A 24,933-nucleotide genomic window follows, 5' to 3' on the forward strand; every position below is an offset into this window, starting at 1 on the left:
CCTGACAATCTTCATCCCAGAGAATTTAAGGATATGGCCCTGTAAATAGTAGAGCCCTTGGTGGTCTTTCTCCAAAATTAATTGGACTCTGGACTGGTTCCTACAAATTGGAGGGTAGCTAATCTAAAGAAAGGTAGAGAGAAAACAGGGAACAATTGACCACTGAACCTAATGTCAGTACTGGGAAAGTTATTTTCCAAAGTTCTACAATTTTCCCCCTTAATTATTCTGTTTGCTTCTTTCAAAGATTATTATTGAATAAACTACCAGTATCCTTTCGAGCTGTGCATTCCAGTGCATTGCTCAGCATGTTTATAAAAAAAAACTTTGTTTTTCCAATAAATGGATCATTTACAACATTTTTCCAAACAATAAATGAAAATAATGCTTGAATGACCCTTGAAGAGTAGCTTTCGATCAAATTGAGGGTTTGTTTCCTTTTTTTTAAAAGGCACAGAAGTGAAATGTCCATGTTTATTGTTGACTTACATATTGTAAACTTCACCAAACAAAGTGTTAAAGTTCAAAGTTTTGAACCCTGTGGTCATGACTGGAATGATCTCAAACCCTCCTTGGTGCGTGTGAGGGTGTGGACTATTTGTCTTGTCAACAATTGCATTTTCCTTGAGCCTTCCTTTTAGGGTTTATTTCCCCCAACACAATTAAGGAATGTTCAAAGAAGCCCTAAGGTGCAGAAGGCCATTCGGGTCCATCGAGTCTGCATGGACCACAATCCCATCAAGGCTATATCCCCATAACGCTCATGCATTTACCCTAGCTAGTACCCCTGACACTAAGGAGCAATTTAGCATGGCCAATCCACCCAACCCTCACATCTTTGGAATGTTGTTTATGTCTACAACTGTGCAACATTCCACCATTTTGTTCAGATCCTATAGGTTGACACTTGATTTATTTTTTGGCTACCATAGATTTTTGGTTGGGGGAGGTGATCAGAGAGAATTTTTTTTTGATTTTCCATGTACCTTGTGCTTAGCAACCAAACAAAAATTAGCGAGAGCTTACTGTCACATTGGCAATTTCTGGATTACCTTTTCCCCACCCAAGGACTTTGAACATCTGAAAAGGAAAATTGTACGGGGATTCAGGAAGAATGTGGAGAAATGGCACAAGATGAATTGCTCTCTGTGAGCTGGTGCAGATCTAACAGACTGAATGGCCTCCTTCAGCAAAATTAAGACTTTTTAAAAACATTGCCCCTAAATTGAATTTATAGGATGTATTTTTTTTAAAGGCACCAGCTCAAAAACTTAAAATACTAATGAGATGACTTTGAAGTCCTTTTCTGGCGGTTACCAATTGGATTGGGAGATGTTTGGTTTTGTATGCTTGGAATGGAAGTTTTATAGTTGCGAACAAAGATGGACACACAAATTTTTAAAATTTGGTCAAATTGAAAACTGTCAAAGCCAATTCAGTCAAAGATGTGAAATTAGTGTGTTATAGAGAAGACACCAAGCTCAGTCAGGTTTTTAAAAGAGAAACCCGTGAAGGCAAAATTTCAACAGGCCAAGAAGTGAAATGCAAAAGAAGGTAAAAGTTATTTGGTTTAGATTGGAACAGGGCAATCTAATCATGTACAGCATATATACTTCTTCTATTTGCCAAGTTATTCTGGTTGAAATGTGTGCAATCAGAACTGATGCTCTTTGCATTCAGAATATTTTTCTTCAGTCTGGTCTTACAAGATGCTTTCTGTCTTTTAGATGTGTACCTTTTGAGGGTGCAGAGCGTTACCCTCTGGATAAATTGGAATCCTTGCATTGAAGATAATGGGTCCCATTCTTCTGTAATATATGCCTATGAATAAACTTGCAAGCTCTACAAGTTAAAGATTAGTCAGATTTTGTGTGTTTTTGGCAGGATACACTGTCATATGAGCCACTTTGCAACTTGCAGTCAAGGGTAACAACCAGTTGCAAAAAGTTCACTTGTTCATTATTTCTTCACTGCAGTGTAAATGCATTATTTTCCCAGTTCATAGATGTGCACCTGACTTCTACCAAATTAAGGCAATCAGGTTGAGAAAAATTGTAAATTTGCATTGATGCAACCCACATCTTCATTGTCATTTGAATAGAATTGATAATGGTCAGCTTGAAAACTGAGTTGGTGTAGATGTGGGTCTTGCAACACTCCTAATGTTTTTAATTCATTCATGGGTGTCGCTGACTGACCAGCATTTATTGCTCATCCCTGGTTTCCCATGTTCAGAGGGCAGTTGAAAGTCAACCACATTGCTGTGGCTCCGGAGTCGCATGTAGGCCAGACCAGGTAAGGGTAGCAGATTTCCTTCTCTAAAGGATATTAGTAAACCAGATGAGTTTTTCCAGCAGTCAACAACACTTTGACAGTCATTGGTAGATTCTTCATTCCAGATTTTTTTATTTAATTCAAATTTCACCATCTGTTGTGGCTGGATTTGAAAGCGGGTCCCCAGAACATTAATGAGCTTCTGGATTAATAGTCTCGTGATAATACCACAAAGCCATCATCTTTCCACAGATAGTCTTTCAGATGTGTTTGGCGTGTATGAGGATAAATTGATTAGGATTATTTTTGCTGGAGTTCAGACGAATGAGGGTGGATCTCATAGAGACTTAAAAAATTCTAACAGGACTAGACCAGGTAGATGCAGAAAGGATGTTCCCAATGGTGGGATGTCCAGAACCAGGAGTCACAGTCTGAGGATACAGGGTAGACCATTTAGGACAGAGATGAGGAGACATTTCTTCACCCAAAGATTGGTGAGTCTGGAATTTATTACCACAGGAAGTAGTTGATGCCAAAACATTGAATGTATTCAAGAGGCAGTTGGATAGCACTTGGAGCAAACAGGATCAATGGTTATGGGAGAAAGCAGGATTAGGCTATTGAGTTGGATGATCAGCCATGGTTGTAATGAATAGCAGAGTAGGCCCAAAGGACTGAATGGCCTCCTCCTGCTCTTATCTTCTATGTTTATGTGTTTCGTTATTCAGCATTTTTATTAAAGCAAGCATTCTATAATCTAAATGTTCAGTTTCAGTTTCTAATGCTCAACCATCAAACACATTGTTTTCAGTTGGCAATGTAGATCTGTTGAGCATTTCCACAGAAATGGATTACCGAACTTTAAAGAAAGGAATGCAAACAACATTCTGTAAGGAACTCTGGGGACTTAAGCATATGAAGCAATTCAGAGTTACCTATCTCAAAAAGCATCCCGGTGATTTTACCTGCTAAATTTGGGTGCATGTTCTGAATCAGGAGGGAAAAGGTGCTCATTTAGCATCTGTTTCTGTTCTTGAGGAGGGGCAGCAGCCAGGGGCTCTTGACTTTGCAGATAAATGGCAGGTTGTTGCATAGCAACTGGAGGCTGAGCATTTAGATGCTGTTGAGGATTGCGCACTCCTGCAGAATATTTGTACTCTGTAAATGAACGGACACCAGGAGCAGCAACATCAGAACGAGCTCCCATTGTCTGTGGCGCTGTATTAGCAACACGTTGAGTGCTCATGACACGTGGCACCCGAGCAGAAGTTGGGTTTGTGGTCGAGGACCTGTTTGGCAGCTACCATCAGGCATGTTCTGGAACAGTGGAGTGACCCATCGAGGGCTTGGCCGAAGCTGTCCAAGCTGGCCTCCTGGGTAAAATGCAGCACGGTGCTGAGCCAGAATAGTAGCTAACATGAAGCATTTCGAGGGTGGATAAGGATTGGTAACAGGGTTTTGGTTTAGTGAAGCCTTGGCACTCGCCAATCTCTGTATGTACTGGTTCTTGCTCTGAATCAGAATGATGGCCAAGGGTTTGGTGCCAACAATTCGGCCATCCATTTCCATTGTAGCCTTGATGGCCTCTTTTGGTGTAGAGAAACACACAACTCCATGGCGCATAGGCTTCACCGTCACCTTAGCGCTGATAATTGTGCCAAATGATGAAAACTCTTTGCGCAAACGTTCATCATCAATGTCATCATCCAGATTTTTGACCAGATGATGCACCTCCGGTGCCATGGGAGGTCATCCCATTTCATCTGTTCAAATCTGTGCTGCAATGCTGGCATTCGCGCATCCTTTTTCTGGGCATGGCCACCATAAACCTGTCTCTGGAATTTTTCTTCGCTATTCATCTCATCGACAGCTTCTTGTGCTTCTTCATGCTTTTCAAAACCGACAAGGCCAAAGCCCTTTGATCTTCCAGTGTCATTGGCCATGACTTTTACACTCAGGAATGCTCCAAATTTGTTGAAGATTTCTTTTAACCGCTCATCATCTTGGTGAATGCCTTTGCTTTGGCTCCTAGTTCAGCTTCACGCTCTTTGCGAGATATTAAACAATAACAAAGCAGAAAGAGGAGTTGTCCAAGTGAGAGTCTGGGCTGAGGAGTTCTGTGACCAGCAGCAGCAGGGTGGGGGCCGGAACCCGAGTGCGGGGGGAACGGTTTTCCAGCCGGAGCGGGTGTGCGGACGAAGCGGTTCCCCCACCCTGCGGGCGCCATGTTCTCGGGGCTGCAGGAGCTCGGCATCGCGAGCGGGGACGACCTGAAGGAAACTCTCACCAACTGCACCGAGCCGCTGAAGGCCATCGACCAGTTCCAGGTGAGCGGCCCGGAGCCCGGGAACTCCGACTGGAAAAACCGGGCCCAGAGCAACAGACAGACTACCGAAGAGACCCCCTCCCCCCACCTCTCGCCCCCCTGCCGCCCCCCTCCCCCCACCTCTCGCCCCCCTGCCGCCCCCCTCCCCCCACCTCTCGCCCCCCTGCCGCCGCCCTCCCCCCGCCGCCGCCCTCCCCCCACACCCTCTGCCGCCCTCCCCCGCCCTCCTCCCGCAAAAGGCGGTTCAAGATTACAGGGATAGGGCCTGAGTGGGTATGTTGTTGATGCAGGCCCAATATGCTGAATAGTCTCCTCCTGCATTGCAAGAATCCTATGAATGCGGGGCAGTGGTTAGCACTGCTGCCTCACAGTGTCAGGGAGCCGAGTTCAATTCTAGCCTTGGGTGATTGACTGTGGAGTTTGCACATTTTCCCCATGTCTGTGTGGGTTTCCTCTGGGTGCTTCGGTTTCCCCAACAATCCAGAGAGGTGCGGGTTAGATTGAATGGCCGTGGTAAATTATCTCTTAGTGTCTAAACATTTATAGGTTAAGTGGATTAGAGGGATAAATATATGGGGTTACAGGTAGGGCATGGGTAAGATGTCTGTCAGAGAGGTGGTGCAGAGTTAATGGTTCAAATGGCCTCCTTTTGCACTGTAGAGACTCTATGAATCTGTGAGATTGGGATTGATTTCTTCTCTGTATCCTGTTTGCTTTGTATTGTGTTTGACTTCATTTGTTTTTACTGAATTCAGATTGAAAATGGAATCTTGCTGCCATCCCTCCAGTCAGCTTTACCTTTCTTGGACCTGCACAGCATTCCCAGGCTGGAATTCCACCAGTCTGTTTTTGATGAACTACGAGAAAAACTGCTGGATAAGGTTGCTACCATAGCATCAGAGGGAAAAGACGGAGATAGGTAGAATTACATTGTGATGTTGTGGTACTTGGCCAAATTAATGAAACTCTTTTTCTCTAAGCTTTATAATGATTGTGGCTCATCACTTAATATCTGAGAACGAAATGTTATAATATTCATAAGTAGTAAATAATTTGAGTCAGCATTTGTAGGGAGAAATCTGATACAACAGTGAGTGTAGTGAATTGTAGGGATATCTGTAAATGCTTTTCCCCATTCCCAAATAGTGCTTGAAGCGAAAGGTTTCTATTGTAAGTTTTGTATCACTAGATGATAACTGAATATTCAACTCGATTTGTAATTTTTTTTCTTTATCAATGCTTTAAAAATAAACCTCTCTTTTACATACACATTGGGCTTGATTTTGCCATTTTCATTCTAAGTGCTGAATCTGGGTGCAATTCAGATCCGACTTGGAGATCTGCTTTCAGGTGCTCCCATACGCACTCAGCCTGAAAAAAAATCACCAGTCCCAGCCATGCTGTGGGCGGGGCTTAGCGTGGCCGAAACGATCGGAGCTCTGAACTGCGCATGCGCAGTTAGAAAAACAATTGAGAAAGCAAGCCCGTGTCAGATTGCTCCTGGGCCACACAAAGTCTTTAGAAATGGAGGGCAGCTAGGGATGAGTAATAAATGCTGGCCTGGCCAGCAATGCGCTCATCCTGTAAAATTAATCATAAAAAAGTTAGCAGTTATGTTTTCCTTGCCGTTGTCCAGTCCAGTATTTTTAGCGTTTGTGCCATTAAGGCATCTTTAATAAAGGACAGTTTAGCAATGAGCTAGAAAACACTGTGAATCATCTGGCATTGTGAGCCAAATAAAGAAATAACCTTAAATATAATTGGATTTCTTTTGATTAACAATTCCTCATGTGAGACTTCATTCTTTTGCTGGCATCTGGTGATTTTTTTGTTCTCTTTCCAAACATCTTTCCTCAGGTATAACAAGCTCGAAGATCTCCTGGGAAAATGTTTTCCATTGGTTAAAGTTCCATCAATACAACCTGTTGTCATGTGTGTGATGAAACACTTGCCTAAGGTGAGTCACATAGTGTTTAAAAAAGTGTCAAATCTGAGCGTGGAATTTTCCTTGCCACAATTTTTTTCAAATGATCAAATGCTGAATTTAATATTTAAAAGTTTATTGGAGTTGACTCATGCAGATAGGCTCAATGTTCTTCCCTCTATTACCTCTAGCCCATCTAATCTTTACCTTGCATTATAATAATGGCCCTGCATATTATATATTTGTTCGCAGGTACCAGAACAGAAGTTAAAGCTGGTGATGGCAGATAAGGAGCTGTACAAAATCTGTGCCACTGAAGTGAAGCGTCAGATCTGGCAGGATAACCAGGCATTGTTTGGAGATGAGGTCTCCCCATTGTTGAAACAGTATATCGTCGAGAAAGAAAATGCCCTCTTCAGCAGTGAACTGTCAGTCCTGCACAACTTCTTCTCCGCATCTCCCAAAACCAGACGCCAAGGAGAGGTATAGCACATGGTAGCTTGTTATCAGAAGCACAGAGAAATCACAGAATTGATACAGCACGGATGGAGGCCATTCAGCCTATCGTGTCCTCATCGGCTCTTTGAGCATTATAACTTAGTGCCATTCCACTGCCTTTTCCCTGTACCTTAGCACACTCTTTCTATTCAATTAATCACCCAATGCCCTCTTGAATGGCTCGACTGAACCTGCCTTCACCACACTTGCAAACAGTGCATTCTAGACCCAAACCACTCATTGTATGAAAAAGTTTTTTTCTCCCATCATATTCAAATCGCTTTAAATCTGTGCTCTTTTGTTCTTGATCCTTTAATGAGCAGGCATAGCCCCCGCCCACCCCGCATCATCACCCCATGATTTTGAACGCATCTATCAAATCTCCTCTTAGCTGCCTTCTCTCCAAGAATAGATCCAATCTATCCTCATAACTGAAGTTTCTCATCCCTGGAACCATTCCTGTAAACCTCTTCTGCACTTTCTCCAACGTGTTCACATCCTTCCCAGTAGTGTGGTACCTAGAATTTTTTTGAAGAGGAGTTATGGGGCGGGGGAGGCGAGGGTGTTACTTCTTTCCTCCCTCAGACCTACCTCCCCCCAGCCCTTCCCACTTGTGCAATTATAGACATGTTAGCTTAGCTTTCAGAAAATAGATAAAATTGTAGACTCTTAGAATCCACAGAGAATTGTAAGTGAAGGTTGTTTGGCCCATTGAGTCTGTACTGACCACAATCCCACCCTATCCCTGTATTTACCCTGCTGGTCCCCCCCGGACATTAAGAGGCAATTTACCATGGCCAATCCACCTAACCACATATCTTTGGATTGTGGGAGGACACCGGAGCACCCAGTGGAAACCCATGCAGACTCCACACAGACAACAACCCAAGCCGAGAACCGAACCCAGGTGTCTGGCTTGAGGCAGTAGTTCTACCAATGTGCCATCATGCTGCCTGCTTCTTAGAAGAAACATGTAAATGTGGATATAGTGCGAGACTACACTTAACTGTTACATTTGATAGTGATATTGGCCTGGATCTTCCATTCCTCAGAGAGATGTACTCCGGACGATATGTCTACTGCGCATACACATGCATATGCACACACACCATATCCACACAAGGACTGCGTGGGAATTAACCATTGAGTTTAAACTTCTGATAGGCAATTATGCTGAATTTGGAATCCTCAAAGCTGCTTTAAATTGGAAACTTTAGATGATTCCATGTCTGTTAGCAGAATAGTTATGTAGGAAATAGTAGAAGAATTTAAACCACCTCTAACTCGTGGACAGTTATGGTACTGACCTCCCTTTGCCCCTGCATTGCCTACCTACCATTCCCCACACCTCCCAGCCACCCCCCACCCCACTGTCACCACCTGTCAAATTGGCTGGGACCTTTAAACCTATAAACTTAGTGATTTACAGCAGCGAGTTTCTGAAGGGGGCATTGTTTCACACGGGCGTGCGCGCACAAACATATACACACACCCCATATACATACACTTTCATGCTTACACCCATTCTGACTTGGGGTATATTGCTGTTCCTTCACCATCACTGGGTCAAAATCTTGGGACTTCCTTCCTAACAGCCCTACACCTCGGACTGCAGCGGTTCAAGAGGACAGCTCACCACCAGCTTCTCAAGGGCAGTGAGGGATGGACAATAAATGCTGGTCCAACCAGTGAAGTCCATATCCCATAAATGAATTTTTAAAAAAATCACAAGGATGTTTAAAATATTATTTATTACTGTTGTCTTTCAGTCTGAACTTTTAGCTATGAGTAAATATGTACTTTATCTTTTGCGAGCCTTCAAAATGTCATTATTTTGTTTGAAGATAACCTGCTTTGTTTTGTAACATTTTTATGATTCTGTTTCCCTCTTTTGCCTAGGTAGTTCAGAAATTAACGAACATGATTGGGAAAAATGTGAAGCTGTATGACATGGTTCTCCAATTTCTGCGCACTCTGTTCCTGCGGACAAGAAATGTCCATTATTGCACTCTACGGGCAGAACTTCTGATGTCTTTGCATGATCTAGATATCAGTGAAATATGTTCTGTGGATCCTTGTCACAAGGTACAGTGATGCTTTGGCAGGTACATCATGCATACAAACTGAAAATTAAATCTCCTAACTTTCTTACTGGCATGTTGTGGGGCGGCACAGTGGTTAGAAATAAGGTCCACTTCCTGAATGTCTTGCCAGACAGCAGGGTGGGCAGAAAGCATAAGAAGAATGATGTGTTGCAGATTTCCAGAAACATTTACTAAGGCTGCACTGTGACACAGTGGTTAGCACTGCTACTTCACAGTTCCAGGGCCCCAGGTTTGATTCTGGCCTTGGGTGACTGCCTATGCGGAGTTTGCACATTCTCTCCATGCCTGCGTTGGTTTCCTTCGGGTGCTCTGGTTTCCTCCCACAGTCTAAAGATGTGCACGTTAGGTGAATTGGCCATGCAAAATTGCCCCTTGGTGTCCAAAGATGCATAGGATAGGTAGCAAATGCAGAGGTTACAGAGGTAGGGCGGAGGGGAGAGCCTGGGTGGGATGCGGTTTTGGAGAGGTGATGCAGACTTGATGGGCCGGATGGCCTCTTCCCACACATAGGGTTTGTACAATTCTATGTGCTCTAATGTAAAAAAAATCTTGGCCCAAAAATGCCTTGGGCGACAATCCATTTTGCAAGAATCATTCCCTCCTGTACAGTTATAGTTTCTGTGATCAGCCACTTTTTACATGAAAGGTCATTGCACTGAAAATGTTAACTCTGTTTCTGTCTCTAGAGATGTTGCCATACCTGTTGAGAATTTTCAGCGTTTTGAGATTTGGAGTAGCTACAGTATTTTTGTTTTGCAACTTAAACAACCATCTTAAAAATCAGAAATTGAAAATGACTTCTCTGTTTACAGTTTACCTGGTGTCTTGATGCTTGCATCCGAGAGAGATTTGTAGATGCGAAGAGAGCTCGAGAATTGCAAGGTTTCTTGGATGGAGTTAAGAAGGGACAGGAGCAGGTGCTAGGGTGAGTGATCTTACAGTGCACAATTGCCCATTTTTATGTGGAAGCAATCTGTTTTGTTATTGGAGTGCTTGGGTAACACTGTCTCTTTATAGTGACCTCTCGATGATCCTTTGTGACCCCTTTGCGATAAATACTCTGGCACTGAGTACTGTGAAAAATCTGCAGGAGCTGGTGAGCCAGGATGCATTACCCAGGGTAAGTACTCACAGGCTAGCTTTTGAAGACGATGTGCTACTTCATCAGTTTCACTTGCCCTTAAACTTCGTAACTGAAGCACACAGTTCCACCCAGTTAGTTCCCTGAACAGGATAAGGGCAATGCAATGCTAAAGTTAACATTGACCTTTTTGACATTGTTCAGTGCCTGAAAGAGAACCATGAATTAAGGTTTGGACTTTTTTGTCAGCTTTTTCTGAAGCAGAAATTCAGCTAATTTCAAATCTCAGATTTGGTTTTGGCCAAATCGCAAAATGTGGTAATCGTTACGTAGTGTTCCAGATACTTCCAATGTTACTTTTGATTTAATGTTAGTTATCAGGTGTTTTAACAGTAATAGTGAAGATGCATTGAAAAATGCTGATTCAAGAATATATATTTCTTCAAAAATTTATGCAGTGATTTCAGTCCAAATGTTTCAATTAGGCTTTCTCAAACATTGAGCTCAAGTCAAGGTAGTTGCCTTGTGATGCAGTAATTATTTCAATAATTATTGTAAGAAATTTGAAGCTATTTATAATTCGTTGTAATTATTTGACATTTTAAATATTGCTATAATATTAACAGTGTGTAAAAACTAAAAGCACCAAATATTTAAAGTTTATTTAATTATGTCACAAGTACACTTACATTAACTCTGCAATTAAGCTACTGTGAAAATTCCCTAGTCACCACACTTTGGCACCTGTTTGAGTACACACTGATCTTAAAAAATATATTTCTGATAGTTGCAGCAGTCAGCTTCATTTTGTTGTCAAAATATATTTGCTACACTTACTCTTTAGTAGTTATCACATTAGCTGGGAAAGTATTTGTTTTCCAGAACCATGTTGTGACTAGCTTGTATCTTACTTGTGTAATTTTAGCCATGTTGTTATCACTTTGAACTTTTAATTGACTTAGCAAAGCATTTCTTTTGTACTTAAAATTCAGGGCAGAGTGGTGGTGAGGATGGGATTGCTTTAATGTCTAGCCTCCAAGCTCTGGGATTCTATCCCCAAATCTCTCTATTGTTCGATTTCCCTTTCTTCCATTTTAAGACTCTCCCTAAAAGCTACCTCTTTGACTAGGCTTTTAGTCAGTGTCTTCTAAGATCTGTTTGGCTCCCTGTCAGTTTTTGTTAGCTTACAGTCCTGGGGAGTGCCCTTTATGTTAAAAGGTGCTACATTAATAAAGTGTTGTAGTTATAATGTGAAAACTTGTCTGTTACAGGTTAAGTATTGCTTTGCATTTTTGTAATATTTAGTATGATTTAGTTGAGTATTACTTTTAAAAAGCAAGAAAGATGTTTATTCATCCAAAGTCTAGTTTTTCTTAAATTGCCTTGAGATTAATGGATTACTGAAGACTAGTAATTGTGGAATTCAACAGGACAGCCCTGACCTCCTCCTCCTGCTGCGTATGCTCTCACTCGGCCAAGGGGCCTGGGATATGATTGACAGCCAGGTGTTCAAGGAGCCAAAAATGGTAAGTTAGGAAGCCTAATCCACTGCTTAGTATTGGCTATCAATGGAATTACCATCACTGGATCTCCCACTACCAATATCCCAGATACTATACACCATTGACCAGAAATTGAACTGGGTCAGCCATTTAAATACTGTGGCTGCAAGAGCAGCTTAGGGGTTGGGAGTTCTGTGGAGAATAACTCCCCTCTTGATTTGCTAAAATCTATCCACCATCAATAAGGCACAAGTCAGGAGTGTGATGGAATATCCTCCACTGGCCTGGATGAGAGCAGCTCCAACAATGCTCTAGAATCTCGATACCATCCAGGATAAAGTTGCCTGCCCTGATTGGCACCATTTCCAAAATCCATTCCCTCTACTACAGCAATGCGTGCCATCTAAAAGATGCATTAAAGTAACTTGCCAAAGCTCTTTTGACAGTGTCTGTGGGTGAGGTGGTGGGATACCTTTGGTGACAACAGTTACAATCAGGCTTTAGTAAGATAGGTTGTTGCAATTCATGTCACTGCCTTCAGCTGACTGCATGGAACACTTTTTTTGTTCACATTTTTTAAGAAACAAATTTTCTTTTAACTTGATTTGCATTTTAGTAGAAGCAAGATTTCAAAAAGGTAACTGCTGACATTTGGTCTGATGGTCTCAACATATGCTGATAATAAAAAAGCAGATGGTGCGGGTGAATCCCTTTGGAGGGTGTTATCAGAGCAGGCTTGCACAACTATTTGTGGAGTAAATAGATTTACAAGGTCTAAAATAGCAACACTGAAAATTATTACACTCAAACCTATTTGTTGTTTTATTGCTGACAGATCTGACATCACAGATTTACAATTCTCCTTTAATTGTCTTTCTTGGTCCAATTTTACAGATAGGCGAATCCAGTACAGCAGCTCAGTAGCTATTCATTGTGATTGTTGGCTAGCTAACTGTGAAAGAGTGGCACAGTGGTAGCACTGCTGCCTCACAGCATCAGAGTCCCAGGTTCATTTCCAGCCTTGGGGGACTGTGGAGTTGGCACGTTCTCCTTGTGTCTGTGTGGGTTTTCTCCAGGTGCTCCAGTTTCCTCTGCAAGGGTGTGTTGGTTAGATTGATTGGCCATGCTAAATTGCCCCTCAGTGTCAGGAGATTAGCAGGACGAATAGGTGGGGTTACGGCTTCGAACCCTGGGTGGGATTGTTGTCGGTGCAGACTTGATGGGCCGAAAGGCCTCCTCCTACACTGTATGGATTCTCAGCCATGTACTTTCAGTAGAATTTTCTGATTGCCAATTTTTTTTGCCTGTTTCTTAATTTTGTAATCAGCCAGTTGTATTATTGCTGTATTACCTGGTTGAGAGTGTGTGGTTTTGTGACGCACCATTTAATGTATTTAGTTACTAATCGATCATCGTGTCACTTCATATTGAGATGAGATGCTTCACTACCTTCTATCAATCTGCATTGAGGTCTCAAAGCCTCAGAATAGTACAAATCTGTTAGTGTCAGCAGCATGCATTGATTTAACTTAATATTCTTTGCCTGTAATTTTTTATAATGTTTTCAAATATGCCAATGGATGGGTGGACAAATAAATTGAGTAAGGTCTAAAATAGTGGTATTTATGTTCAGAGAGTAAGAAGTTTTTTTGTAAATATAATCCATTTCTCTTTCTTTAGGAGATAGAACTGATCACCAAGTTCTTGCCAAATCTGATGGCATTCGTGGTCGATGATCATAGTTTCAATGTGGATCAAAAACTGCCAACTGAGGAGAAGGCTGCGAACTTGTATCCCACCAGCCTCCCAGAATCTTTCATCAAGTACGTCATCGTCCAGGAGTCAACTTTGCTGTTCGAATTCTGGAAATAGACTATTATCTCCATGAGACCAGTTTATAAAGTATTGCATAATCACAGAACATTAACACTGTCATGAAGGCTTTGAGCAGGGTTGCACAGTGGTTAGCTTTATGGCCTCACAGCTCCGGTGACCCAGATTCAATTCTGGTCTTGGATCACTGTCTTTCTGGAGTTTGCACATTCTCCCTGTGTCTGCGTGGGTTTCTTCTGGGTGCTCCAGTTTCCTCCCACAGTCCAAAGGTGTGTGGGTTGGATGCATTGGCCGTGCTAAATTGCTCCTTTAGTGTAAAGTAGAACAGAATATTGTAAAAGATTTAAATTTGTTTTCTTAATTCCACATCAAAAAGTTAAATTATGATTATTTCTGTTATAAAATGACAGTTTAATAAATGTGATTGAAGTCACTTGTAGAATACTCCCAACTCCGGCATAGCAGAGATAAAGTAAATCACCATACTGTATGTAGGCTGATATGCATTTTGAGCTGGAGAGACTGCACTCCACATCAAATGTGGGGCAAGGTAGGCCTCTGGGAACTACCTCAGCTAGTATGGTTATTGAACTCATGCTGTTGGCTTCATTCTGCATCACACTGTACCATCTAGTCAGTAGAGCTAACAAACTAAACAATGTCGGAGGTGAAAATTTCACAGTGAGTGTTCATGTTTAAAGAAAAGTGAACATTAATACTAATAGTATGCGATGTATGTATCCTTTACAAATCTCTTGAAGCAATGGCCTGGATTTTGCTGTCAGGCCACAGGAACAGCACTCACTGACATCTGTCCACAAACTTTTAGATACATAGAGTCATACAGCACGACAAAGATCCTTCAGCCCACTGAATCTGCACCAACAATAACTACCGTTAAATTCGTGCTAATCCCATTTTCCAATTCTTGTCCCGTATCTTTAAATGTCATATTTCAAGTGCTCATCTTAAAGATTGTAAGGTTTCCAGCTTCCACAGCTTTCCCAAGCAGTACATTCCAGATTCTCACCACCCTCTGAGTGAATTTTGTTTCTCAAATCCCCTCTCCATCTCATGCCCCTTACTGTAAAAGTATAGAACATTACAGTGCAGTACAGGCCCTTCAGCCCTCGATGTTGCACCGACCAGTGGAACCAATCTAATGACCCTCTAACCTAAACTATTCCAATGTTATCCATATGCCTATCCACTGACCATTTAAATGCCCTTAAAGTTGGCGAGTCCACAACTGCTGCAGGCAGGGCATTCCATGCCCTTACTACCCTCTGAGTAAAGAACCTACCTCTGACATCCGTCCTATAACTACCACCCCTTAATTTAAAGCTATGTCCCCTCATGATTGATCCCTCAACCAAGGGAAACAGTTGTTTCCTATCCACCCTATCCATACTCCTCATAATCTGATACACCTTGATTGTGACGCTCCTCAGCCTTCTCTGCTGTAACGAAACCAATCCAAATCTCTCCAGGCTCTCCTTGTGGCTCAAATGCCCCACCCCAGGCAACATTCTGCTGAATCTTCTCTGTACATTCTCTATTGCAATCACATCCCTCCTGTAGTGAGGTGACCAGAACTGCACCAGTACTCCAGCTGTGGCCTAATCAATGTTCTGTACACCTCCAACATAACCACCTTGCTCTTATACATTGAGCTACAATTGATAAAAGCAGGTGTCCCATATGCCTTCTTAACTACCTTAATCACCTACTCTGCTGCCTTTAGGAATCTGTGAATAAGTATCCCAAAATCCTTCTGTTCCTCTGAGCTTCTAGTGTCCTGCCATTCATTAAATACTCCCTTGACTTTTTACTACTTCCAACATGCATCATCTCGCACTTATCAGGGTTAAATACCATCTGCCGCTGCTCTGCCATCTGACCAACCCATTTATATTTTCCTGTAACCTACAATCTTTTTCACTATTTGCCACTGTATCAGTCTTGATGTCATCTGCAAACTTGCTTGTCATTCCTCCTCACGTTATCATCAATATCATTTATGTCTATAACAAACAGAGACCTAGCACTGAACTTTGTGGTACACCACTGGATATCGGCCATCAGTCTTTATGTCCTATCACTAAGCTAGTTTCGGATCCATCTTGTCGAATTTCCCTGAATTCCATGTGTTTCAATCTTTTCAATCAGTCTCCTGCACAGTGGCGCAGTGGTTAGCACTGCTGCCTCATAGCATCAGGGACCTGGGTTCGATTCCCGGCTTAGGTCACTGGCTGTGCGGAGTCAGCACGTTCTCCCTGTGCCTGCTTGTATTTCTCTGGGTGCTTGGTTTCCTCCCAAGCTCCAAAGATGTGCAGGTTAGGTGCATTGGCCATGCTAAATTGTCCCTTGATGGACTAGAACAGGCAACAGAGCATGGTAACTAGTGAATTTTCACTGTACCTTAATTGCAATGTTAATGTAAGCCTACTTGTGATACTAATAAATAAGCCATGTGCGACCTTGTCAAAGACTTTGCTAAAATCCATAGAAACTATATCAACTCCACTTCCCTATCGGCACACTCGATCATATTTTCAGAAAATTCTGCCAAATTTGTCAGGCATACCCTCCCTCTGATAAAGCCATGCTGACTATCCTTAATCAGGGCTTGTCAACAAGACATTTCACCTTATCCCACACATTTTCCAGTACGGAATCATCTCCAGGGCAATTCTGGCATCGGTAAATGGGGCAAGCAACAGCATGGTTCCACATCCAATTAGAATGAACTTTTCCTCACTGAGCAATATGAGGTCCAAGCTGGGAAGTATAAATTATATTTAAATAATGCACAGAAAACAAAATATTGCAGCGTATGCATGTTGCATTCTAATCAAAATAATTGAATGTATAACAGATATTTTACTTCCATTGCTAGGTTTGTCCTGGAAAATCGCGTTGCTTGTGAAATCGCACTGTACTACGTACTGCATATTACAAAACAGAGGAACAAGAATGCCATTCTCCGCTTACTGCCATCACTGGGTGAGTAGCTGCATTTTGGTACTGTCTTTATTTTCAAGTCTTAATAGGAATAGGGCTGAATTTGATCATAAGCATAGATCTAAGGGAAAGAGAAAGATGTGCTCACTCCACAGTTTGTGTATATTGAGTGACTTGCATTCACCATTGAATTGTATGGCAAAGTCGAGACTTGCTATAGTTTTGCAGCACTGATGTGTGTTATTCTGACCATTCTCAATAATAACTGGAGGGAAGGTGGGTCCTCTACTGAGATGCATAATGAAAATCCTCCAGTTGTAATCTAAATTGATGTTGGAGCTCAAAATAATTTTGCGTATTTGTTTAACTTTTAAAGCAAAAGTTATAGTTTTTCATATTGAGTTTCTGTAGATTCTTGTTTCCTTTTAAATTGAATTTTATTTTTAAACTGCAGTGTACTGAGGTGACTAAGCGTCCTTTGTATTTCATTGCAGTGGAAACCTACAATGACATGGCATTTAGTGATATTTTCTTGCACCTATTTACCAGCCATTTAACATTATTGATGGAGGAGTTTTCTACAGAGGAATTCTGTACTGCACTGTTTGATGGTTTTATCCTTACAACATTCTCCAGGTAAAGAAATGAAAATTGCACATCTGGACTCTTTTACAGATCGCATAGCTGTAGCTACCAAGGAATACTTAGGGATATCTCCAAAACTAATGAGGGAGAACAGTTGTAAGTTTGTGTTCTAGTAAATGCACAAACTGATCTCAGGTTTTGAAACTTCATCAATTTAAATATTTTCCAGATGTTGATTTCAAGAATGAAATGAGAAAATGTTTGTGTGGTTCGGCGTTCTCAGCCAGCTGTTCTTGACAAGCTTGGTACTAACCAAGTGTTTGAGTGAAACATACTTACAGAAAATCAATATTGCTTAATCCTTATTTTCAGTGTCTGGATAATAACTTCAATCGTCTTGCCTCGTACTTTGATTTGAGCAGTTCTTTTATTGGGTTTTTCAAGACTGAAATTTAAATTTTTGGGGGTATATTTCTGTGACAGCAACGTTCGTCTTCCAAGAATGTTGGTGATATTTGGTAAAATTTGGACTCATCAGAAAGTAAGCCTTTGACATATGTTAATGTATTCTCTTCTTGTCATTTTAATTAATCTACCCAACTGTTCAGCTTTTGGCTTTTTATAATGGATGTTTCTGGATGTTTTCCCTTTTGGAGTGCAGTCGCCTTTACTCCATTGACTAGGTGTGGTTCAGAATAACGTCAACAGTATGAATTCAATTCCTATTCTAGCTGAGGTAGACTTGGGATTTATGTCCTCACCCTGCCCCTGAGAGTGGAAAACTATGGCAGACCAATGCTGTCAAAAGGCTCAGGGTGAAGCACCAGCAGAGAATGAGCCATGGCCTTCGGGCAGAGCACACACACGAATGAATTTTCTTTGAATTAAGCATCACCAATGATTCCAGTAGGAGAACTTTGCATTGGTAATAAATCAGAAAGTGCCTTTATTTTCAAGAAGCAGTTAGATATTGCACTGAGACAAAGGGGAACAAAGGATATGGGGGGGAGACAGGATCAGGCTATTGAGTTGGATGATCAGCCATGATCATAATGAATGGTAGAGCAGGCTCAAAGGGCCAGATGGCCTGCTCCTGTTTTCTGTATTTCCTATCTGCCCAATATCTAGTTAAGTGTAGCGAAATGAATCAAGAACCTGAGGTCATGTTATTTCTGTCTATTTTAAAATCAGTGAAACAAGTTGGGAGTGATCTGTTAAATTTGGGGTAAAAAAGGCTGATAGTACAGTAAAATATTCTGACTTGAGGATAAGCTGCAGTATGCAAATTTGGCTTCTGTACTTTTATGTCAGTAGCCTGGATCTCTCAGAAGTAAAGCAGCGGTATTTTTTTGAAATCCTCTTGTACCAGAAGTGGTCCAACAACTGTCTTCTCAACAACTGAACTACTCTACACAGTCTTGCATCTGTATTGTATCTTTTTATTGCTGTAGGATATTCCAGAGTGCTTTATGGCCAATGGGGTATTTCTGAAGTGTATTTACTAGAGCAGTGTAAGCAGTCAGGTACTGCAGACTCACACAAACAGCAATGAGATAATGATGGGCAGGTCTATAATGCGAGGAATTTAAGTAATTGAGTTAAGAAATTAAGTCTTGAAATGGCAACAGAAATTTTCATTTTTGAATCCTTTCTGTAATGACCAAAATATCCTGGCTCATGTTCTTATTACAGCAAAGAAAATGTGCACCGACATATCCTCCGACTGCTGCTGCACCTTCACCATAAAGTGGTACCTTCAAAAATGGTTTCACTGCAGAAGGCACTCGAACCTACCAAGCAGGTGAGGTATCTATAAAGATCAGAAATGAGATACAAAAGGGAGATGTGAGGGGATAGGGGGAAACACGATGCAGATCCATACTATGAATAAGTAGTATTCTTTTTGGTTAACTTTAAAAGGAGTGTTTACATTTGAGCACGAGTAAGACTTAAAGCTACCTTAAAGTCTGATTGTGTTCTTATATCAGCATGTTTGCCTGGGATTTATTTTTGGGAAAAATATTGAATAGATTTGTAAGAACTGGTACTGCAAGAACATATTTTTCAGGCCATGAGATACCCAAGGCTTTGTTTTATTTTACTAAAGGAAGGTTCTGTGTAGATTTGTATACTTCACAAATTTGTGGTTAGGCTTATGAGTTTTGAAAGAGATTACAAATTTAAATTAATGAATGGATGTGTCCTCACTCAGACTGATAAATTGGTAAATGATTGGGTGGTGCAGTGGCACATTGGTTAGCACTGCTGCCTCACAGCGCCAGGAACCTGGGTTCAGTTCCAGTCTCAGGTCACTATCTGCGAAGTCTGTACATTCTCCCCGTATCTCTGTGGGTTTCGTTCAGGTGCTTTGGTTTCCTGCCACAGTCTGAAAGACGTACTGGTTATTTACATTGGCCTTGCTAAATTCTCCCTCAGTGTACCTGAACGGGTGGGGCGTGACGCTAAGGGATTTTCACAGTAACTTCATTGCAGTGTTGATGTAAGCCTACTTATGACACTAGTAAATAAACTTAAAAGCAAAACACTGCAGATGCTGGAAATCTGAACTGAAAACTGAAATTGCTGGATAAATACAGCAGGTCTGGCGGCATCTGTGGAGAGAGAAACAGGGTTGATGTTTTGAGTCAATATGACTCATTTTATGATGTTTGGAATCATTCATCTGACATGGTTAAAGGCAAAACTGTTCAGGCATTCAACTTGCAATTGGACCCTGCCATGGTACCAGGGATGAGTATCAAAAGGGAACTGATAGATCTTAATAAATACGTTTTATGTTTGATCTTAACATTCCTATGCTTGCTCCATTTTAATTTTGTGTACAGAGTGCTGAAGCAGTGAAAGACTTGTACACTCAACTTACTGAAAAGATGGAAAGTCTTAAGCAGAGCCCTGTGCCAACAGTGGAGACCCCACCATTGGAATTGCCATTGAGAACTGTCTCAACACCAGCTGCCATCTGATAGATCCAGCTTGCTACTTGGGTTGAGGCATTATCGTGCATTAGTGATTGACAGGAACTGTAATTGTAAGGTGAATTGTGAAGTACAGTAACTATTCAGGTCTGTAATCCCTTAGGCATTGTCATAAAATTACATGATGTGGAGATGCCAGCGTTGGACTGGGGTAGACACAGCAAGAAGTCTCATAACACCAGGTTAAAGTCCAACAGGTTTATTTGGAATCACCCACTCACCTGAGGAAGGAGCAGCGCTCCAAAAGCTCGAGATTACAAATAAACTTGTTGAACTTTAATCTGGTGGGGTTGAAACTTCTTACCATAAAATTATAGTTCTAGGTGGTACACTCAATCGCTAAAATTGATGTTCATCTCATTTGCCACAAACTAAAATTAAATCAAACGTTTTGTTCCATTGAGTTGCAGCATTACCTGCTGGACAAATGGCACTATTATTAATACTCTTACAGAGCTGTAGATTAACACCGCCGTTGGCAGGTTTCCATTCCTGCGAAATCTCTCAAAGGGTGAAATAGCAAGCAGCGAACATACTTTATAATGGGAGTGAATCAGATAGGTTTCAGCCATCTCTGATTTGACATTTTTAAGGGAAAAGAAGCAATGGAAATGATTCTGAGTGTATTCAAGACAGTTTTACTGCAGAAATTGTTTGGCAAAACTTGCCAATTACAGAATATCACAAATTATACTACAGGTCCTTCACTTGAAAACAGAGTTAGAGGGAGTGGGTGAAGTGCCTTATGCAGGCCTCGATGTGGATGAAAACAAAGTTATTTTTGACCGCTTCACCTTTTGTTTATGAATTTTGTAAAGTTCTCGGTCAGGAACAATAGCAGTATCAATTACTCTAGCAAAGACACAGCTTCTTTCCATCCTTGTATCACGGTCTGTCATCTGTTCAAACCTTTGGCTAATCTTGAAATCTGCTATCAACCTCGTTGTGAATTGAGCTTTCTTAGGATCTTCTTCCTGCTCCTGCTTCTGTTTGGATTCATTTAATTTCATCACTTCAACCACCTCTTCCATACAGAGTTCCTCTTGCTGAGATTGAAGCAACTCATCCCCTCAGCTGTGGCCAGGTCTTTGAATCGCTCCATTTCAATTTGTTTTCTTGGCCCGACAATCCTAGCCACTTCCAATATCCACATTGGGGAACTCTGTGAAATCATTCACAGCCTCAGGCCAAACCTTTTTCCAATAGGCCTTCATAGTTGAAGCTCCAGGGCCATCCCACTAGCCCTGAATTCTGCTTACTGCTATGAGGATGTTGAATTGCTTCCAGCAATCACAGACTGTGCTTAAAGGGTCTGCATCCAGAAACTGAAGGATATGTGGTAAGCCTTGAATGAGGCAATAGCCTCCTAGCCCAGCAGTCTCCAAACTCCGTTCTGGATGTGGCCCGTGGGCTGTAGTTTGGAGACCCCTGTCCTAACCCATTGGTTGCATTTGGTTACGTTGTATTTAGGGTAAAATCAAAATATCAACATGTAGATGGCTGTCTGTGTGAGAGAGTGTGGGTGCCTAGATTAGTAGGACCTTGAAAGACAGGTTCTTTTCACTCAGTTAAGTGCAAATCTCTGGCAGAAAGCAATTCTCAAACTAGTCTTCAAATATGCCTGCTGTTAGCTTTTCAAAACACTGACAGAGATTTATTTTTCTCTTTAAAAGCTTGAGGGTTTTTTGACCTAGAAACCAGTATTGGTTTAAACTTAAAACCAACCCCATAGGCGAAAGGCTAAAATGTCAACTTGCCCTGTGCTGCTTTAAAACCAGGATGGGAGGGATTTGAATACCTGGCTGAATGATGATAGGCAGCTTCTCCCAGTACAGGCCAGTTTCAGATATGTTAAAGACTCTCCTCAATGTATTCCTGCAGCACCTTGAGGAACTCTCCTCCAGCTGCGTGGTCAATTGAAGCAGCCTCCACTACCACACACACCCCATAACACTTCTTAAAGCAATCGAACCATCCAGTGCTGGCTTACAATCCTTTGGAAGTTGAAGGAAAGGCACCTTCTGCACCACCTTCATCATCAGTATTATCACCAGTGATACCAGCACCATTCTATTTACTACTTTCTGTATCCTTGTACAATTTAGGTTTTTAGTTTTGAATGATTGGGACATTAACTGGGGTCCATCTTTGATGCTGGTGCTTTATCCACATGTTTAGTAACTTCTCCATTTCCTCTAAGTGTGGATCTCTTCCATTTTTAAACGTTAACTTGGCATTATAACTACCAGAAGCTCTAACACTGGTCCTTACTTTTTCCTTCAGATTGCCTAATGTACCTAATTGTGGATTCATTCAGAGTATTCCCCGGCCAAACTGATAGCACTTGCACCATCTCCCAGTCTGTCTAATATTTTGTGTTCGTACCATCACTTGATGCTGCATGGTGGCACACTGCTGCTCCATGGCTCCAGGGACCTGGCTTCAATCCCAGCCATAGGTGACGGTCTACGTGGAGTTTGCACAGTCTCTCTGTATCAGTGTAGGTTTCTTCCGACGTGCAGGTTAGGAGGATTGGCTATGCTAAGTTGCCCCTTAGTGTCCCAAGATATATAGGTTAGATGGATTAGCTGTGGTGAATATGCGGGGTCACAGGGATAGGACAAGGTAGAGGGCCTGGGTAAGATGCTCTGTCAGAGTCGGTGCAGACTCAATTGTCCAAATGGCCTCCTCTCCATTGTTGGGATTCTATGACTTTCTTGGGATGTTTTCTGCTTGTCTTTGACTCGTGTTGAGTAAACTGCTTCCCTGTTCCCGTATTGTAAAATTCTGGTCAGGAGTTACTGTATCCTGTAAATCACAGCAGAGACGGCACAAGCACAGTGCACATTTTCTAAGTGAGGCAACATGAAAGCAACATTTTATGGTCTCTGAATTCAGTGTTTTATTAACGTTTCAGAACCAACATATTTAAGTGAGAAGTTTAACATGCTAAGTCGTGGATAAGTGGGGCGGGGGAAGCTCGATTGGGTGAGTACAAGCACATTTATGCATGTAAACAAATTCACTTAGGTGCGACTATGGAGCTGACTGTATAATAGCGCCAACGTATCAAAGCTGGTCAAAAGTCCCAAGTGACCCTACTTCAAAGACCTACAAACTGAATGACTGAAGATCATTATCACCGCAATTCTCTGGAGGCATTTTTCAAATGTTATCAGCATTCTCCTTTCCCTTATTAATAATATTTGGTTCACCCTGTCAGGTGCTCTCAGCAGTTAATTTACAGGCCAGAAGAAAGTGTGGCCAATATATTTGTTAATGAAAGTACTGATTCTAGATCTTGCTCTTTTAAAATGTGGTTTTTAAAAGGAACCATTTAGACCTTTTGTTTTAAAGTATACTAGTGACAGGAGGCACTTTTGAGATGCAGATCTGTAAAGCGATTGTGTACTGTATTCCAATACATGGACTTTGTGGTTTATAGAATGTTGAACAAATATTTGTAAATGTGTTTATTTCAATGTGCATTATGAAAATAAATTTGGTTACAGTAGGTATTTTTGTGCAAAACCTTTGTATCATTTTTTGTAAAATAAAGTTTAAATATTGACATTGTTATTGTATGAACATTACTTGGACAAACTGTTCCGATCCACAGAAGTTAATTACATCGGTTTACAACCCGTGTTAGCTTCTTCATTGTCAGGCTACCACGAGTCTTTGAAATGGAAGGGCACGTGGGTGTGTTGCATGCTACTAAGATGGGACATGTACCCATTGAGTGAAACATAAGTTATTCCTTTTCCACTCATTGAGGGGTGGCACAGTGATTGGCATTGCTGCCTCTCAGTTCCATGGACCCGGGTTCAATTCCTGGCTTAGGTCGCTGTGTGGAGTCTTCAGGTTCTCCCTGTGTCTGCATGGGTTTCTTCCAGCTTCTCTGGCTTCCTCCCACAATCCAAAAGACGTGCTGGTTAGGTACATTGGCTATGCTAAATTCTCTCTCGGTGTACCTGAACAGGCGCCGGAATGTGGCAGCTAGGGAACTTTCACAGTAACTTCATTGCAGTGTTAATGAAAGCCTACTTGTAACATTAATAGCAGCATGGTTTTAAAGTTTATTTATTAATGTCTATCAACAATAAAGGTTAGAAGGTTAGTTAAAATTTGAGCTTGTGCTGTCCTGTTAACTGGTAATGCTGAGGCAGAAAAGGCTAACAGATTGGGACATCGGGATATTTGGCTGACTTTACTGTGAGCTTTACTGAGGAGAAGCATTATCCCACATGCTATTATGACTATATCTCGGTCTACAGGATTAGACAAGTGATTAATCGAGTCTCTATTTAATCTTTGCTATGAAGTCTGAAATCTCCCCTTACTGCCTCGCTGTATCTCTATAATCAAAACTTGCCTTGTTGACTAAGCTTTTGTTGGATTTGCCAGTTTTATTTGGATAATTATTTGTGAAACACGATGTCAAATTGTTGAATATGCCTGATAGACTTTGAGTTGAGTTATAGTTTAATACCTGAAAACGGCTTTCTATTTCCAGTAACCTACCATTGTGGATCTCTGCAGTCAGAAAAACTGTTTAAGTCCTGATACTGGGAGTCAGCAAAATTCAGAGGCTTTGAGGGAGGAGTCACACCTCTAGGTGGGCAGCACCGTAAATGTGATCTTGACAGTGTTGTTTGCAACCTGGAACAAATCAGAGAAACGTCGACAATTTAAAAAAAATTATTATTTTGCAGGATGAGGCGGTGGCATAGTGGCGTTATCATTGGACTGGTAATGCAAAGACACAGGATAATCCAGCTTTGAATCCCACCATAGCAGATGGTGTACATTAAATACAATAAAAATCTGTGAAATTATTGTTGA

The 24,933-nt window shown here is 41.5% G+C and overlaps 1 protein-coding gene and 1 pseudogene across 1 annotated transcript; one reads left to right on the forward strand and one right to left on the reverse strand.

Moving 5' to 3' along the window:
* Nucleotides 1-3,134: 3,134 nt before the first annotated feature.
* LOC145358162 (polyadenylate-binding protein 1 pseudogene) lies at nucleotides 3,135-4,127 on the reverse strand (annotated as a pseudogene).
* A 282-nt stretch (nucleotides 4,128-4,409) lies between these two features.
* On the forward strand, nucleotides 4,410-23,665 carry nelfb (negative elongation factor complex member B). The gene is made up of 13 exons (XM_080211883.1): nucleotides 4,410-4,601; nucleotides 5,356-5,519; nucleotides 6,458-6,557; nucleotides 6,777-7,007; nucleotides 8,922-9,107; nucleotides 9,940-10,052; nucleotides 10,145-10,247; nucleotides 11,639-11,734; nucleotides 13,391-13,533; nucleotides 16,443-16,549; nucleotides 17,002-17,143; nucleotides 18,785-18,893; nucleotides 19,939-23,665. The coding sequence occupies exons 1-13, from the start codon at nucleotides 4,500-4,502 to the stop codon at nucleotides 20,074-20,076; spliced, it is 1,734 nt and encodes a 577-aa protein (XP_080068009.1). The 5' UTR covers nucleotides 4,410-4,499; the 3' UTR covers nucleotides 20,077-23,665.
* Nucleotides 23,666-24,933: the final 1,268 nt, after the last annotated feature.

This window comes from Carcharhinus amblyrhynchos, chromosome 25 (assembly GCF_965287045.1).
Source record: "Carcharhinus amblyrhynchos chromosome 25, sCarAmb.v2.hapA, whole genome shotgun sequence".
Classification (NCBI taxonomy): Eukaryota; Metazoa; Chordata; class Chondrichthyes; order Carcharhiniformes; family Carcharhinidae; genus Carcharhinus; species Carcharhinus amblyrhynchos.